At 49.9% G+C, this 19020-nt stretch overlaps 1 protein-coding gene across 1 annotated transcript in view; it reads right to left on the reverse strand.

The window, feature by feature from the left end:
* kug (FAT atypical cadherin kugelei) overlaps positions 1 to 19020 on the reverse strand; it is a 113464-nt gene that overhangs the window by 55814 nt on the left and 38630 nt on the right. The window contains exons 2-5 of the mRNA XM_014355057.2: positions 11769 to 12731; positions 10693 to 11467; positions 8036 to 9697; positions 7666 to 7945 (exon numbers count right to left, since the gene is read on the reverse strand). Coding sequence (XP_014210543.2) covers positions 7666 to 7945; positions 8036 to 9697; positions 10693 to 11467; positions 11769 to 12613 — 3562 coding nt within the window. The 5' untranslated portion in view covers positions 12614 to 12731. The remainder of the gene's footprint in view (positions 1 to 7665; positions 7946 to 8035; positions 9698 to 10692; positions 11468 to 11768; positions 12732 to 19020) is intronic.

Consider the following 19020-nt stretch of genomic DNA (forward strand, 5'->3'; position numbering starts at 1 on the left):
GTACATGGATGCTGGGAAAAAGAGGGCGGCCTCTCCCTGGACGAAACACCCGTGTACCAGTGCGCAACCGTGTAATCCCCGGCTCCTTCGGCCGTACTCACACGTCCGAGGGAACGATTCGTTTGGCTGTCTCTCGCTCGGTGATAAATCGCGGTGGTCGGCGATGGCTTTGCGGCCACTCGGGGCGCTCCTCCTCCTTCTCCCCCGATCGGTCGGTACACGCGGGCCTGCAGGAAAAATGGCGCTCCTGCTGAGAGCCCCTTGCACGCGCAGCTGCCGCTGGACAGAGAAAGATGAGGGATTTCGCCGAGCTGCCCCCGTCGGGACGAGTGAAATCGAAATCTCGACGAAACACTTGGCTAACCGGGGTAACACCGGGCGGGTGCTTTTTTTCTTCCTTCACTCCCTGGTTTCAATTCCCTTTCGTCATTAGCGACACGACTCATTTTGTCAGCTCGCATTGAGCAGCGACAAGAGTAAGGGGAAGCAAAATATTGTTCTGCAGGAATAAATTGAACGCAGGGGGTGGCACTAATGGAGACGTAAAAAAAAAAAAAAAAAGAATGGCACGCCGATAAACGGGAACCGATCGAGGGGCATTAGAGTACACGCGCTTCGTGCGCGGGGCCAAATCGTGCGAAAAATGTTAAGGGATACGGGCCACTTTTGACTCGAGTCGTTTCCCTTTAACTGCAAATAACTTTGGAGTCACGAGACGCGGTTCTCGAGTGCGGCCCGCCAAATGGGAAAATCGATTTTAAGGGGCTGAATCCCCGTTACGCCGACCCTCCGCTGTACCTATAAAGGTTGCGATGTATCGTATATATACATATGTATGGAAAAAAGGTGGCTCGGGTGGGATCGTCATCGTTTTAATTATCTCTTTCGGCTGCCATGCATATTTATACCCGCTGGTATTGAAATTTTTGTGGTTCGAAAGGTATTTCGTTACGTGGCGAATTGAATTTTTCCCTTTTTCTCCACCCTTTCTTTTTTGTCTCGTCAGACTCGAACAAACGAAAACAGCGTAACCGCAGCTTCGGTGTTTGTTTTATCGTGTGGTTTCTCGTAAATTGAAAAACTGGGAGGGACAAAAAAAAATATATGTACATAAAAAATCAAATATCGATCGAAAGAGGAAGAAAAAAGCAAATAAAACGAGATATTCAATTGGAGGTGGCGCGCGAGAGCCACGATTAAAGGACGAGCATTGCCAGTGCACCGCTGAGACAAGTATACGATCGAGCACTTTTTATTAGCGCCGTACACGGGAAAAGTAATAGTCGGGAGTGTACGTCTCTTAGCGTCGGGCCGATAAAATGTTGGCGTGCGGGAAAAGGGGGTCCCGGGGGGCATCTCATCACGAGAAAAGTCTCTCTCTCTCTCCAAGTAGGCCACCACCGCGACGCATGTATAGGAGAGTCGATGTTCCCGAGTTGAAAATTGAAAGAGTAACGGCGCGCGTCGCCAGTGCGAATCGGAAAAAAGCAAGAGAGAGAGAGAGAGAAAGCTGCTCCCGTCATAAATCTGAATGAGAATTATTTATATGGGTCCTCTCCCTGCGTGCCTGTGGATGAAAAAAGAAAAAAAAGAAAAAAGATATTAGGAAGCCGAGTGCTTTTCTCCCTATCTACGGCGCCTCTTTTTCCCAATGTGACCTACAGCCGCGACGTACGTGTGTCCGACTCCTATCTCCAAATGTGGGGCCACACGCGGCACAAGTGTGTATACCTACAGGTATATATACGTGCAAGCGCGGCGCGACGCAAGAAAACGCTCGAGTCGAATGCACGACGACTGGAAAATCAATGTAAACAACGAGTCTGCGTTTTCCGTCGAGCCACGCGGGGCGCTCTTATGAATAATTTACGTTTATTCCCCCCCCCCCACCACGCCCTTGTTGTTGTACCTATGCTTGTTTCCATACATCTCGGTCCTTTGGCCGCTCCATCCCAAGTGCAATACTTGCTAATGTGGCTCTGTTGCTTTGGGAATATCGCATCGACCGTACACTAATTACCAAACTACTTACTCTCGCACTGGACTGCTCGCCTGCGAAAGTTGGTCAGAGTCGACGTCTGTGTTTGCGGTGCATTACGGTGGAGAGGAGACGGAAATTTGATTGAAAAGCCGGGATGACGCCGCGAGGGGCTGGGGGGCAAACTTGAAAATCCCCGCGGCAAAGGATCCAAAGTAAGAGTAGCGGCCGGTATAAAGTAAAACTCTCCGTTGCCCCGCCGTATACTTTATGGCTCTCGCGGGCGCGTTTAATTTTGTGTTTATTTTCATTAGCGGACCCATTGGCGCGCCCTTTGACCTCCGCTTCCTTTTGCCACCGAGAGAGCAGCGTGGAAATTATAAATGAAAAAAGTTGGGGAAGGTGTATGGATAAATTTTTGCAAACTTACCGAGTGATGCGATGGATTTTTTTTTTTTTTTTTTTTTTTTTTTTTTTCATCAACTCGAAACGAGGGACTTTATTATCCAACTGTGTTTTTGCCATGACGTAAGCGATGCGCAAGGGCGCGTTTATGAATTTCACGACGAGGAAAGAAAAAATTTTCCTCCTCGTTCCCTTTCACGGAGATGCCTGTGCACACGGATGACAATAGCCGACTGCCGCGAGGACAACGTTTTTCGAGGAAACCCCTGCACTGGTGACGCTAGTTCAGTCCGGGTTTTGCCTTTTGACATGCTTCTTGCCTGTGCGTACCCTCGGGGCGTCAAACCAACTTCAAAGCCCCCATGAACACCTACGCTGCTCCGTCAACTAGAAACTTGCCATTTTTTCCTTCCTTTTTTCTCTGGCAAACTTTCTCGCCGCTTTACAAACGCTTGCGCGTTATAGTATGTGCTTCTGCCGTAGGAGCGCGAGGGATAATTTTTTCTAGCAGGACTCGATTTTTTCCTTTCATCATTTGTGCGGTGTGAAAAATGTAGCGATAATGAATGTGCGTTTACGATACGATATTTCACCAACGAGGGACAAATACTGTACTTTGTTAAAGAGGACTTTGGACCAATGGGAAAATGAATACAAAAATGACCGTTCAGTGGGTCTGCACAAATGTATACAGTTGCGCCGAGATTTTAGCTTAATTGAATTCCCGTCAAAGAGCGAATACGCTTTACTCCGATGAGCTTCCCGATTTTTTTTCCATCCCCCCGACCTCTCTCTCTCTCTTTTTCGTTGAGCTGTTTTCTCGTCTCTCATTTGGATTTTATTAAATATCCCGCGCTACCACTACCAACTATACCAACTATACCAACAGCCACTCCATCGCTATACTATATACGGTTGATTCGTCGGAGAAGGAGATTCTTTTGCATATACTTGCTCGAAATGTTGTATTATAATTGGAGTGGCGCGTTATATCCGCCTATTCGCTCGAGCTATGAAAGAGCATTTGGTTTCTTCGCTGCGATCAAAAGCGCGAAAAAAAAAAAAAATCCAAGTGTATACATTATACAGCTCGTGCCGGCGATAGCGCGATCAATTGCCCGTTATACGCGAGTCCAAGATAACTTTTGTTATTATGAATCTCGTTAAACAATAATTATTATTGCCGTGGCGGGGCGTAATCGCGACGCGTATCGTTATTACGTGATTCATGAACAGCCTCGCGGCCATAGTTCACGCGAGTGCACATCATGTACGCGCGAGTCTCACCCCCCATTAGCTGCACGCACTCGCACGCACGTTGTATATAATATGGTATATATATATATAACGTAGATGAGCCGCAGATTATACGAATACGTATACATTATACGGGCTTCCGCCCCTGAATCAAGGCGCAGGCCTGTGTTGTTTTGCCGGCGTTACCTCATTGTTATCGATATTATCGTATTATCTCTTGCCCCGTGCTGCACCGACGATGCAAATGCGCTAAATGCCCGAAATCGCCGGTGTTGCGTGTGTACCTATTATTCGCTCGAAGAATTATAAATTGCCGATTATACGCCCCCCCTTCCGCCGCTCGTCATCGTTAATCGCCCCAGTGATACGTACGTGATGCGCGTGCAAAAGTTTTCGCTCATCGTGTATCAATCGCCGCGATCAAATCCCCTTTTTTATATCGGACAGAAGTACATTGGGTATTTTCCGCTTTTCACTCAATCAGCCGAGCCGATATCTTTCAAGCATTTTTTTTTTTTTTTTTTTTTTTTCTTCCACCCACAATCGGTCGAAAACAAACAAAAAGTACACAACAAACTCATCTCCGTATCCTTTGAACATACATTGGCTTTGAGCGGAGCTGTTTGCGAGGAGCATCAGTCGGGCAAACACGTGGTACGCTCGGCTCATATTACCCCCTATTTACGATCAAGCCTTTGAGAGGTGAACCCCCGCACTTGCGTGGGCGTGAATTTGATTCATCAAGCTGTGCATGTATTTTATTATCAAGTATACGTTCATAGTCATCTTCTTTCGGTGCGCCAATACCCGGCCGGGCAAAAGCTGATTCGCCAGCTTACTTGGCCGGGGAAAAAGTCAAAAGGCGTACAAGTGGGTATTACAGTCCGAGGAACGGTGGCTGGAGGGACGAAAAAAAAAAAAAAAAAATCAGCGAGGCGCGCGTCCCTCTGACATGAATATTCAAACCCGGAGGTTGTCGTCCCTGCCATTCGTGCCCCGTTTAATCCTCTTCGGGGCTCGTCGACTCGATGCAAATGAATCGAAATCGGAGAGAGGAACGGGGAAAAAAGTCCGGGCGAAGGAACTTCCGAGTCTCAAGGACCAAATATGTATAGGTACACGCGAAAAGAAAAGTACCTGGGCAACAAGTGCGGACTCGACCTATACTTATATACCTTATCCACATACCTATATACACTTGATGTTACGCACGCACGGGTGTGTGAGGAGAGAAAAAGTTTGCCAAAGAGACAGGGAGGTCCAACGGGAAATTAGAACATTACGCAGCGAGGGGTGCGCTCTGTTCATCCCACCCCCTTCCCGCCTACGGAGGAGGACGAGGCTTATTTCTCACTCACCCGGCAAGCAACCATATGCCGCTTAATGTTGTCTGCATTAAACATTCATGAACGGGAGGCACATAAGCGCCGGGGCGTGTTGGGTATACCTCATGTAACTCCTTGCATGTACCTATATATACATACGCGCAACGCAGGCAGCGACGCGGGGCTCTCTCTTTGCTTCTTATTTCTCAGCAGCTGGCGTATACTTGTACACACCATTGCGTTACGTGACTTGTAATTGGACACTGAACGGCTGGAGAATTTCCTCCTCCTCCCGTGCTCGGGTCCGCCGAGAGGAGGAAAGTTTCGCACAGTCCGTGTTGAGTGCACTCGCTTTGATCAATTTGGCCAATATAATCGTATAGAGTGACGATCGTGCGTCGTTTCGTTTGCGGAAAAGTGTATATTTATGTACATTTCGGCCGAGGGGATTGATTGGTTAATTTCGCTCGTTCGTTCATTGTTCGATGTAATCCTGTACAAGGCGCGCTCGGCTGCTCAATTGGGCTGCAAAAAGCGTGAAAAAACCAAAAAAAAAACAAACAAACAAATAAAAAAAAAAAAAAAAAACGAGAGAGAGAGGAAGGGTGGTACAGCAGGCGAACGAAGCCAATCGATCCGACGCCTGTGTAAAAACACGCTGCAACAACACGCGCGAGCGCGGGCGAGTCAACAACAGAGCGGGTATATGTAGGGAGGGAAGTAATTGGCAAGTCCTTGCAGCATTGGGTTAATCACATCGAAGGCGCGATCCGAGGGGGGAAATAGGGACTTTTGCGCATAACAATTTTCCGCAATTAATTAGCGCGAACGTGCATTGTATAAGCTCCCCAATCCGTAAATATGAGAGGCAATAAATACCCGGTGTGGGCGATAGTAAATATATATATATATATATTATGTGTAGAGGTCAACGACCCCGAAACCACTAGAACTTGTACATATGTATATGTGCAGTACGTAATAAGTATGCCTATACGCTTTTACTGTGTGACTTGTCGAGTATAAGTAAAGTCGAGGAAACTTGCAAATGCACTCGATCATGTAATGTATACACAGAGAGCAACTGTACCTACGTACATACATTTAAAATTTTTTTGGAATACAATTTTTGCTAAAAATTTCAAGGTGATTCTTTGTACTCATAAAATGTTTTTGTCAACTACCTACACTTCCAGCAAAAACGATGCGTAATAATTTGAAAGAAAAAAATATAAATTTTAATATCTAAAATGAATTGCGCACTTTGATATGTCAGGGGAAAAAACGCGTTTCACAATGTTGTAGTGTGAAAAGTGATGAATAAAAATAAAATCACTTTACAAGTATGAAGGGGAAAAAACGTTTTTTTTTTTGTTTTTTTTTTTTGTTTTTTCTTTCAAAGTGACGTTTAAAAATCCATAAAAAAAAAATACTAATCATGACCACCAAGTCTGCCTATGCATGCTGTATGTATATATAATAATGTATAGCCTGCAGTCGTCGACCTACACTCGCTAATGCACGCGGCGGCGCGTTGCTCCTTGACCGCCTCCACCAGTCCACCGTCTCTCTCTCTCTCGCAAACATAAACTGGCTTCCACGAACTCGCTACGAAAGCCTGAGTGTATACACGTATATATATACACGCGCCGCGAGCGCTGCTGATGCCCCCTACGTTTACGATTATTACTTATTATACGACCGATGAAAGCTTCCAACGTCGGGCTTGTACGTAAGTATATTGGAAGGAAAAAAAAGCAAAAAAAAAAAGGAATAGCCATTATTGTTGTTGTTGCTGCCAAAGTTTATCGATCCGCCGATTATTAGGCATCATCATCATTATTATTATTATCTATCAAGTGCATCCAAGGAAATGACACGTATTATACCCGTAGAGTAGATTTTTTTTTTCCCCTTTCTTTTTCTCCAGCGAACGGGCAAACAAGCCGCTAATAACGAATTTATGCGAAAACGCCGCTCAAACGAAAAATCCCCGAGGATAAGTGTACATAAAAGGGGGAGGGAAGGGGAGGGGTTGAGAAAAGCTGTTATTTCAAGCGAAAGCCGCGTTATAGCCGAGTATGTATACGCGAAAGATTATCTCGGAGATTATCAGCTCTCGACCGTACATATACACTTGTGCTTCGGAGCTTTTAAATGCGCGCCGACTTTTCTTCCTCCTCCTGGGGTGGATACACGTACACATCCTCCAAGGCTTTAATTATACACGCAAATTCCGCGCAGCAGTTCAACCACCCGAGGGACACCGACGGCTCCTTCCTGTCCACGTATGCGTGTGCGCCGATGTTGACGCCTCGTGATCCCGAGCGCAACACCAACAGATGCATTAAATACACCTCGGAAGAAAAGGGGGTATGCACGCACGAGACGAAATTCTACTCGTGGAAGTACTTATCAAAAAAAAAAAAAAAAAAAAAAAAAAAAAAAAAAAAAAAAAAAAAAAAAAAAAAAAAAAAAAAGCACCCATGCCACCGTCGCTGACTTATGAATAGTTACGGGGGGGGGGGGACAGCTGAATATTCATACATGGAAGCCTGACAATTCGGGTTTATTATTTTTGCTCGAGCCTCGGAAAATCGATATCCGGCCGCTCGGGTCGACGCTCCGACCCAACACCACCCACTGACCCACGAAATATGACCAAACAAAGAGAGATAAAAACAACAACAGGGGACTCACCTTCGTCGTCGATGCCAAAGAGCCCGACGCCGTCACCCGCGCGGATGCTGTACTCCACCCTGGAGTCCGGGCCCGGGGGGTCCGCGTCCCTCGCCCGGACCTGCGTCACGAAAGTACCGGGCGGCCGGTTCTCCGGGACGCTGGCCGACACCACGAAATCCTCGAACTGCGGCGCGTGCAGGTTCTCGTTGACGTCCACCACTTCCACGATGAGCACCGCCTCGGAGCTCAAAGCACGCGGCTCGCCCCTGTCACTAGCCACCAGCGTCAGCGTGTGCACCTTGGAAAAAGCATAAAAAATACACATAAATACATACACCTAGGTATTTCCAAGCTGAACTGTGTATAAATATACAGAGTCCACGTGTACCTGGCGCTCCTCAAAGTCCAGCGGTCGGGCCGTGCGCACGGTCCCGCTCAGCCCGTCGAGGCTGAAGAAGCCCTCGGCCTCCTCGGCGAAGCGGTACTCGACCTCCCCGGCCGGGCCCTCGTCCGGGTCCAGCGCCTCCACGAACGCCACGACGCTCCACAGCGGCACGTCCTCCCGCACCCTCACCGTGTAACTCGGCAGGGCGAAGCTCGGCGCGTTGTCGTTCACGTCGTCCACCCCCACCCGCACCAGGGCCTCGGCGTGCAACCGCGCCTCCTCCCCCGACGCCCCGGCCCTGTCGCTCGCCCGCACGCGCAGCTCGTAACTGGCCCGGCGCTCTCTGTCCAGGGGCCCGGCCGTCCGCACCTCCCCCGTCTCCGCGTCCACCGTAAAATCGGCCGCGTCGGACAGCAGAGCGTAAGAGATGCGCGCGTTCAGGCCAAGATCGGCATCGGTGGCACTGGCCCGGAACACCAGACTCCCCGGGGCCGCGTCCTCCGACAGACGGACGCTCGCCAGGGGCCGGTCGAAGCGCGGGGCGTTGTCGTTGACGTCGAGCACGGTGACGGCGAGCATGCGGGACGCGGATTTTTGGGGCCTGCCCAGGTCGTAGACGCTCACGTTGAGGTAGTACTCGGCCTCGCGCTCCCGGTCGAGCCGGCCGATGAGCCGTAGCTCGCCCGTGTCGGGCTCGAGGCCAAAGGCCGAGTCGCCGTCGCCCGCCGAGATCCCGTAGACGAGTTTCCCGTTGTAGCCGAGGTCGCGGTCGCGGGCCTGGAGCCGGGCGAGCAGCTGGCCCACGGGGGCAGACTCGTTGACGCGGATCTCCCCGGGGAAGTCGAGGAACTCGGGGGCGTGGAGGTTGTCGCCGTACCGGCTGGGCAGGGCCTCGTCCTCTGGCTCGGGGGTGTTGTTGCGCTCGGCGGCGGCGATGGCCTCGGTGAGGCGGCGGGCGACGCCGGTCTCGCGGCAGTCGAACCGGGGTGCCGGTGGGGTGGTCTCCTTGGGGGCGTCGGCGGGCTCGTTGTCGTCGAGTTTGATGCGGAGGCGGTTGACGTCGGCAAAGTGGGTGCCGTCGGTGGCGGTGACGCCGAGCTCGCGCTCGCGGGCCCCGAGGTCGGCGAGGCTGCAGGCGAGGGAGAGGACGCCGGTGGCGGGGTCGAGGGCGAAGCAGGCGTCGGCGTTGCCGGAGACGAGTCGGTAGCTGATGGCGCTGCCGGGGTCGAGGTCGAGGGCGGAGAGGGCGAGGAGCTCGGCGCCGACGGGGAGCCGGCGGGAGACGCGGCCGGTGCAGTCGACGCGCTCGAATTGGGGCCTGTTGTCGTTGACGTTGCGGAGGTGGACGCGGAGGCGGGCTTCGCTCTGGCGGCGGTAGGGCAGTCCCCAGTCGCTGGCCCGCACGCGGAGGAGGTACTCGCGTCGGCCGGCTTCGTAGTCGAGTAGCTGGCGGGTGCGGACTAGGCCGGAGAAGGGCTCGATGTCGAAGGGGACGCGGGCGAGGTTGTCGATGCTGTAGCTGACGTAGGCGTTTTCGCCCGAGTCGCGGTCGCGGGCCTGGAGTCGGGCCACCGAGGCGCCGGCGGGCTCGTTCTCGTCCAGCCACACCTCGAGCTCCGAGTGCTCGAATTCTGGATCGTTGTCGTTGGCGTCGAGCACGTGGACCTGTTTGTGCAAGGGAAAGCAAAGCAACGTTGAAACGAATTTCATTCAATACTTGCGCGCGACGCATAGATCAATACTTCATCATTTTAAAGAAGGGCACCTTTGGAAATATAGTTTTTTTTTTTAATAAGAAACAATCTAAAGCGTTACGAACAGGTGGAACCACTTGAACAGACTCACCAGGTTGAAAGTTTCAAACAGCGCGTTGTAACTTTTAGTCGATAATGGTAGAATTATTTTCAACCGCGTACGAATGAACACGAGTGAAATCATGCACTCATTTGCTAGTCCATAATTTCATGAAATATTAAATATGGGTAATAACTTTTCGACCTGTTTTAGTATGTTTCGTATTGGTGGTTTTCAAAATAAAATTCATCTCGAGAGAAAAATACAACTTCGTACTCACAACGTCCAGGTAAGAAACAAAAAGTGTACCACTTTCCAGGGCGATTACATGCTTTTCAACAATCCATCAATTAAATTTTAAACAAATTTTTTGAAATAATTTTCAAATATGTTAAATAAGTTTAATCCAAATTATTTAAATTGCAAAAAATACTCATAGTTTAAAAACCAATAATATGATTTCGTATCCTCGAAATACCGAGTTATATTCAACTATCTAAATGATTATTATCACGTATCAAAGCCGTTCAGAATGCAGAGGATCTCTCGAGTTGTCAACTATTTTCATGCACTGTACCGATCTATATTAGCGCGTAATATAGTAACCAGAGCAAAAAGTGAGAAAGTTTTGCCATACAGGTATTACCAAAAGGTATGGGAAGCTGAAATATCGAACCTGTAGTTCAAAAGTTGAAGGGTGGTCCGAGTACTTTGAACTATGCACCGACGCGTCAACTCGAGTAATTATTCAACAACCTCCCGCGTACCACCTTGTATATACATACTTTTTGCTCCGTGACGTTGATTCACGTGCATATACTTATACTATACACAAAACAACAAAGGACGTGCCCCGAGCAACCTACCTTGACCTTGGCGGAGCTCTGCTTGCGGCTCCCGGCGTTACCCTGATCCACAGCCGAGACGGCCAGGGTGTAGAAGGCCTTGCTCTCGGCGTCGAGGGAGCGCGCGCTGTACAGCATGCCCGAGTCCGCGTTCAGGTAAAACTCGGAGCCGTCGTTGCCCGCGGCGATCTCGAGGAACACCAGCCCGTTGCGACCGTTGTCCGCATCGGTGACCCGCAACCTCACCAAGGGACTGTGCGGCGGGGCGGTTTCGGGCACCCTCACCTCGTAAAGCTCCCGGCCAAAGACCGGCGCGTTGTCGTTCAGATCGGCCAGGCGCACCTGGAGCGATCGGTAGCTGAACCGCGGGGGCGTGCCCCGGTCGAGGGCGCGCAAGGTCAAATTGTAGCCCTGAGGCGCGGCCTCGCGGTCGAGCAGCTTCAGCACTTGAACGCTGAACTCGACGCCCTCGGAGTTGGTGCTGTTGCCCCGGGGCGAGCGGCGCACCCGAAAGTGGCCGTCGGGATCGCCCGAGACGATCTCGAGGCTGGCGATTTGGCCGTGGGGGCCGGCGTCCCGGTCGCGGACGCGCACCAGGGCGTAGGTCTCGGCGCCACTCGACTCCTCCAGGATCTCGGGCAGCTGGCGCACCGAGATCTCGGGCGCGTGGAGGTTCACCTGGCGGACGTGGATGGTGACGCGGGCGCTGCTCGCCGGGCGCGATAGCTGGCCCTTACGCTCGCCTCCCCGGTCCCGAGCCAGCACGGTCAGCTCGTACATCGGCCGCTCCACGTACCTGCAACCAACGGACCTTTGGGTTTATTTTTTTTTTTCCTTTTTTTTCTCCCCTTTAATAACCCTAGTAACCCCCTTTTCGTAACACTTGTAGAGAATAATAAAAATTATCGAGAAATTTCAGCAAAATTTACCAATCTGCATTGCGAATCGGATGCATATATTAAAATCGATCCTTTTTTTTCGCCTTGCATTCGATTTGCAGTTCATAATGTTACTTATTGCTGGAACTTCTCGATAATTTTCAATACATCTCAAAAAAAAAAATCTTATGAGCGTAAAAGTAAGACGCGAGCGTATACCTGAGCGGCCTCGTGAGACTGACGACGCCGCTGACCGGGTGCACGGCAAACTGCTCGGTCCTCTCGGCGAAGCTGTAGTATATCTCGCCGTTCCTCCCGAGGTCCGCGTCCTCGGCCGCGACCTTGAGTACACTCCTGTGCGTGGGCGTGTCCTCGGGCACGCTGGCCTCGTACTCGGTCGGGTAGAACAAGGGACTGAGATCGTTGGTGTCGAGCACGCTCACCACCACGCTGGCCTGGGCCTCGAGGAGGGTGGCCTTTGCGCCAGTCGTGCCCCGCCTCCGGGCGCTCGCCCTCACCTCGAGCACGTACCGGTCCTTCCGCTCCCGGTTGAGCACGTCGACGTTCCCCGTCCGCGTGCGCAGCAGCAGGAAACAAAAGTCCCCCACCACGCGCTCCTCCGCCTTGAAGAACTTGTCCTTGTCCCCCGACACTATCCTGAACCTGATCTCCTCGAGGCTACGCAGCCCCGCCCTGCCCAACTCCATGCCCATCTTCTCCTCGGGCACCGCGTACGTCTTGCCCATCGAGTTCTCGGGGATGCTCACGTTGTACACCCCCGCGGTGAACCGGAACTCGAGCTCCTTGTGCCCACGAGCCTCATCATCGTCGTCATCCTCTGTCCTTTGTGGGCTCGCTGGCACCGTCGACGTGCCGATCGTACTGGTGGTGGTCTCGGGGTCACGGCTCGGCAGGGCGAGGTTGTTCCGTGGATCGGCGGATGACTCGTCGTCGAGCCAGTCGGGCAGGTCGGAGGCACGGCAGGTGCCGAGCAGCAGCCAGAGCAGGAGCCAGCCGCCGAGTAGCCACGGCTGCTGGCCCCGCTGCTGCTTTAGCCGGCTCATGGTTGGACGCTAGCTCATTTTCGCCCTTTGACACCCCGCCTTGTATCCTCAACGCCTCCTCTACTCACAATTGCGCCCTTGGTCCTCTTGGTCCGACGGGCACCCCACCCGGATGCATCTGCAACACCACAAAGGAAACATGATTTTACTTAAGACGTGGGGTATTGTTGTGTTAGATTTGATGTGTATAATATGTAGGCGGTAAAGCAAGAGTATCGGAATTGGAGCTGAAAATCGGTGGGAATGACGTGTATAATATATATCGTGTGGGTGGTATGGAGGCGCTCGGCGAGGCATCGAAAAACGATACGTGCAGCGGTTCTATACGTGTAGCCGGCGCCGAAGGCGACACGCGAGCGAGAGATTAGAGGCCCCGGTGGTGGCTGAGATAGCGCAACCGTGAGAGAGTCTATGTAATGTTATCGGATGTCCTCTCTCTCTTGTGTATGCTGTATCGACGTGTATATAACATCAATAGGGCGGCCCGCGGATGGTTTCCAAGTCACGCTGGTTCCTTTGCCTTGTGTCATAGGTACATCGCGGTCGATGCAACACCGGCCGAATCCGATCTCCAGATGCCGTTCACGCCTCGCGACTACAAAGTACCGGCAGCAGACGCTCATATGTACACATAGAAGGTGTATCTCTTACTGCCCATGGTCTCTTGAGATATACCTATATCTACATACGCACGTATCATACCCAGCTGTGTTAGCTCCCGTGTACCAGAGTTCATCGTTGCACACACGTCGGGGTACTAATTTGTTTCAGACCGAGTGTATATGTACGTAATTTTATTCGTTCGTTCATTGGAAATGAAAAAAAAAGAATTGGATGTAGTGCAAAGAGGAGAGAGAGAGAGAGAAATAATAGGGAGAGCGTTTAATAATATATGCATCGGAAGAAAAAAGTGCCATCCATAACCGTGGAGGGACGGGCTTCTTCGTCCAATTGGTTTTTGCCACCGTTACGACGATGATGCCAACCACTGCACATTTTTCATTTGTACATCGAATACAAGAGTCAAACGGACGGACAGGGGCAATGAGGCGGCTAACGGGTATTAAAATCCTTTTCTTTTTTTTTTTTTTCTTTTACGTCAACTTCCTCAATAAAGCGCAACGAGAGAAGAGAGAGACGTTGACTAAGTAAAATATATATTATACATCAAAAAGCAATTTAAAGGTCCCGAGCGGTTACCCAACGGGATCATTAGCGCCGTTTAATGAGATGGATCGACAAGTATATGGGTTATCGCCCGAGGAAGAGGAAAAAATGTACAGGTCAGATGAACCGGCGCCAAATCTACAGGAAAACCCTCGCGACGCGATTGCTATATTATATACGTTATACGAGCTGGAAGCACAGATCTTTATTTCGGTTTATTGCTCCGATTCTTCGAGCGGACCAGTTTTGTACTCCCCTTTTATTTTTCTTCCACACGCACCATGTATGTCCCGCTCTTTTGGCTTTGCACGGAGCGTCGTCGTCATTGGTTCGAGCGGTGGGGGGACAAATAAAAAATCACATCAAAAAGTACCTTTCGCATTTCCCGATTCCACCTGGTCGCGGGGATTAAATCCTCCTTTGACCCTTTGTCGCGGAAGTGCGGAGGTACGTGAAAACACGGCTACAATTAAATCGAGCCACTCGCAACTGATGCTGGACCATGCGAATTCCTCCATATTATGTCGAGCAGTGTATAGGGTACTTTTACTGCTTTCGAAAGACTTTGTGAGACTTTAAGGTCATCAAAAGAGTCTTGGGTGACTTTTAACATGACTTGAAAATCTTTTTTCGAGACTTTTGTCGATGAAGCGGCTCCTCGGTGGTGGTGGTCAAAGAAATCTGAGCCCCGTGCCTTTCCCACGCCCTGAAGACTCGCACTTGGCAAATCAACGACTGCAGCAGTAATCGTCGAATCTTTTTTATCAAAGGCTTATATATAATAATGCCGGTGTGGAGCAGCTAGCAGCTCACCTCGAGCCGCCAATTTCAGTACGAAATTCCTCAACCCGCTCGTTGCTGTACCAACAGACTATACCTACTACGACTACTCCCATACGAGTCGCATCAGATTTGCGCGACCAGCATCGGATTAATGAGAAACTTGGTAATTTGCTGCGGCCACCGGTGCTGCAGCCGTAAATCGACTAGCGGTGTCCGAGACGACTGCTAAGCCCAGAGACTGCCTTTACCTTTCCCGCGTCGCATTCCTCATTTTAAACTCGAAAACTCGTCACCATCTATTCCTCTCTCTCCCCCTGCCCGAGACTAAGTAGTGACGCTCAAAGCGTCAGAGTTCTCTTGCCGCCCGTCAGCAGCTACTCCCTCAACTACCCCTCCCCCCTCCCCCCGCACGTCACGACCCATTCCGCGCGTCGCGCAATGAATAAACATACCCACCCAACAAACTTCGTCTCCTCTTTGCTTCCACTACCTACTCCGTGTCTCTCTCTCTCTCTTTTTTTTTCTTTTACTGTATGTATGCATGTGTATACCTCGGGGGGAGGGCCCCACTTACGCGCTGCATGCATACATCTACATTGCCGATTGGCCGACTCCTCAAGGGATCCTCGTTATTAATTCAATTGAGAGAATTTGCTTTCATTTTCATTCCAATGGCTTCTTCTTCTTATTCTTCTCCGAATCCCGTAAAATTCGCGCTATCGGCGCGATAGCCATAGTGCCGGCACTGAATATGCATGCAATTTTCATTTAGTCCATGGGTATACTATCTTTCCTGTTTGCTATTTCAAAAACTTCAATTTGTTCCTTCGGACCCTTCGCCTCTCGAATACCTACTCTTATTTGTACAGCGACACTATACATCTCATTGTGCGCCGAGCTTTTTGGTCCGAATCAAAATATCAAGCTCAAATATACGCGGGGGAGGAGGTATAATACCTTTTGGGTTATTGGATGAAAAAAAAGAAAAAAAAGGAGTCGGTAAATATTAAATAACCCACTCGAGGAATTGGGAAACGCGAAAAAGTATAATGAAATACAAAGAGATTTCCGCAAGGGCCATTGTCATATTCAAGACGGATTGCCTTTAATAATAACCTTTCCCAATCGGGGGTGAAATCGAGGTAAAGTAAGCAGAAGAATAATAAGCGAAGAGCAAAGCTCTCGGGGGCCCAGGTTTGCGTGTCTTTTCTCATGGAGTCACAGCTCGTTTAATCGACATTCGAGTTTATACCATGGGAGTCGCAGAAAAGGGAGGAGGACTGCAAAGCTCGGATGAAACTGCACGTTGGAAAATTATTCACATTCATTAGCCACGTTTTTCAATCTTTGCGTGATTAATTGCCAACTGGTTGCTGGAGTGGGAATATAATATATATTCGACGCTCGTGTGCGCGCGGACAGAGGACGGTAATTGACAATAATCTGGGGCTCAATTGATATATACAGTATTTCGTCATCGGGGCATATTCAACGTAATTTCCCGAACAACTGACGCAGAAACTATTTCACGAGTCCATGGAGAGAAAGAGAGAGAGGAAAAAAAAAAAAAAAAAAAAAAAAGAAGCAATTATCGACCCCAAAGAGTAATTGTTTGTGGGTACGTATACATAGTCATCGAGTGGGTCACAGGTGCGAAATTCCACGTAGCTCAGTTTACGTCTGCTCGCGTGCATACGCGTGTATGTGTATATATGGGGAGCAAAGGGGCGACATAACGAGCTCCTGTGTATAGCCTCGACTGAGCACATAATCCCTCTCGAGAGACGCGCACGCGCCGTCGTTTGTTTGTTTGTTTGTGCTCAGGGTGTCCAGGGGCACTGATTGGGGGGGGGTGCCCGAATCAGCAACGGTGAGCAGCTCCTTTTCCACCCCCCACGACCAAATAACCGGGATACTTATATATATATATATATTGCACACACGAGTATGCCATCAATTTCCGGACACGCTGCCCTGCTTTCCGATACACAAGTTTCCGAGCAACTCAAAGACCAACCACCTCGAGCGTCCGAGCTAGTTGCGGAGGAAGGGGGTGGAGGCGATCGACAGTTTTACCGCCACCCCTTTCCCAGGCGTCGGCTCCGCGCGTGCACTAATCAGCTTTAGGGAGAGACAGAGGGGCTTTCACGAGCTCGCGCGCACAAAGTATTAACTGCCGTGTATATATACGATACAGGTACACATCACCTAGTGCGACGATGGTCCGTCACTTCTTTACTTCTGCCCCATGTACACACGCCCGTGGATTGATGCATGTTTGTATTCCATCCATTCTGTATACAGATACACGTATATAATATAGAGGGTGCACTTTGCTCGAGCTGTACATCCAACCCAAAAGTCGACCATACACATATTACATTCTCCGTTACGCAGATTGACAAAGTTTTCGACACGTCCCGCGTGAAGCTTCGAGCGAAAAGCAATATAAGGGCTTTTCGAGTCTTTTTTTTTTTTTTCCTCCCACTCCTACGCGTACGCATGCCATTGCATTTGTGTACCCTGGAGCCCGTTAATATATACCGGGGGTTGCGCGAGCGACTGCTGTTGGTTGCAGATGTTTTTTTTTTTTTTGTTTTTTTTATTTGTTGCTACTCCCTCCAATCACTCCTGTACATCGTTACGGGCGAATTTAACGCGCGACGGGAGCTCGTTTCCATCCGCCAAACCTGTCGGTATACCCACTGGCACGTGTACGAAATCGCGGCGCCAATATTCTTCCGATTCCTGCGTTTAGTCGGTGAAAAACAAGGAGAGACAAAAAAAAATGACCAGCGAGAAAATTGTCATCGCATCTGTACCGATCTAATCGACGAGTTCGACAAGTTTGGCAGGTAAAAAAAAAAAAAAAGAGGGACCCGCTCACGGTGAAAGAGAGAGAGAGAGAGCTGTAGAAGATTACAAAAAACGATCTCTTTGAAATTTCATCCGAAAAAATCTCTATACATATACGCACTTTTTCCCATTTTCCCTGTGACGGGCGAGTTTTTCCGATTTTTGTCAGCCACCACCGGCCGTCGATGCGTGAGTACACGTACATGGGTAGTGCGTGAAACGTATAAACTCCACGTGCATATAAATGGTATATGTATATACACACACGGGGCGTCATCGTCATCCACCCACGAGCATAGTAAATCACAGAGGGGATCTAGTCGGACCGACCGGCATATGAATACACAGTTTGTACAGCCCATCGACCGATAGGTGTGTGGGGGGGGGAGGGGTGTCACGCGCCCCGTATATAAATAACGAAATGATCGCAAGAAAGAGGGTGGAGGAGCGAGGGGTGAGAGAACGGCGACGATATAACCGTGAGTTATTGTCTGATTCAGCGAAAAGTCAGTGGCGGTTGGTGCAGTAATAAGGCCGCGCGTGGTCAATCGTCGCGCGCGCTTATCGAAGAAGAAGAAGAAGCAGGAGGGGGAGAAAATTCACTCGCCGTTAATCACGTTATCGAGCCAGCCGCCCTATATATGTATTCCGCTCGTGTGTACGCGCATACGTGGCTTTGGACTCTCCCCCTCCGTGCACCACTGCGGGCTAATCCTTTTTATTCAGACCCCACATACATATATGTATACCTTGGACACTGCACGCCACCGTATATACATATATTTATACCGTACGCGCGTGGGTGTGTGTGTGTGTTTTTTCTCATTCGAGCGAGCGGCTGGTGGCAGATTGTGCGAATGTATACACCTACATGGCTTGGAAAAATAACATTAGCCGATTATACCGCCTATACATGTATATACAACATATACCCATTCGTACATACATACACCTGCATTCCTGACTATACTACCACCATGTACGTGCTTTGCTGGTGCAATCCAATAGGTATATATATATTAGAGTGCTCTACGTCCGGCTCCTTTGATAAGGGCACTACTATGGGCACTTAGCACTTGGGAGAAGGAAGGGAAGAGGGATATAGGAGGCCTTCCATTACTGGGAGGGGGGTAGGGGGAAATTAGGCAATTATGCTGCAAGAAGGTCGCCTAAACCCTCCTCGAGGAGCATTGCGTGGTGAAAAAGCACATGTGAAAAATCACAGAGGTACTTGCCCGAAAGTCGCACTGGCCGGGAATCGAACCACGGTCTCCCGCGTGCCAATCCACGATCTAGCCGACATGAGCCACCGCGCGCTCAATATATATATGCGTATATTATATATATAGGCATCCGACGCCTCTTTCCTTGATCCTATTTACCGTGGAATGATGGGTCAAACAAAAGCCGGGAGAAGAAAAATATCACGCGCGCCCCGGCCTCTGTATATTCTCTCTATCTCCCTCGACAACGAGGACAGAGAGGGAAACTATAGACGAGGACAAGTCATAAAAATACGCGCGGTGTATAGGGGTAGGAAAAAATATATATATAAAACGGCGTGATAAAGTGCTCGCGGTCCAGTACAGTCGTATACAGTA

This window comes from Copidosoma floridanum, unplaced genomic scaffold, assembly GCF_036245765.1.
Source record: "Copidosoma floridanum isolate Cflo_tuat_1 unplaced genomic scaffold, Cflo_Japanese_pri ptg000006l, whole genome shotgun sequence".
NCBI lineage: Eukaryota > Metazoa > Arthropoda > Insecta > Hymenoptera > Encyrtidae > Copidosoma > Copidosoma floridanum.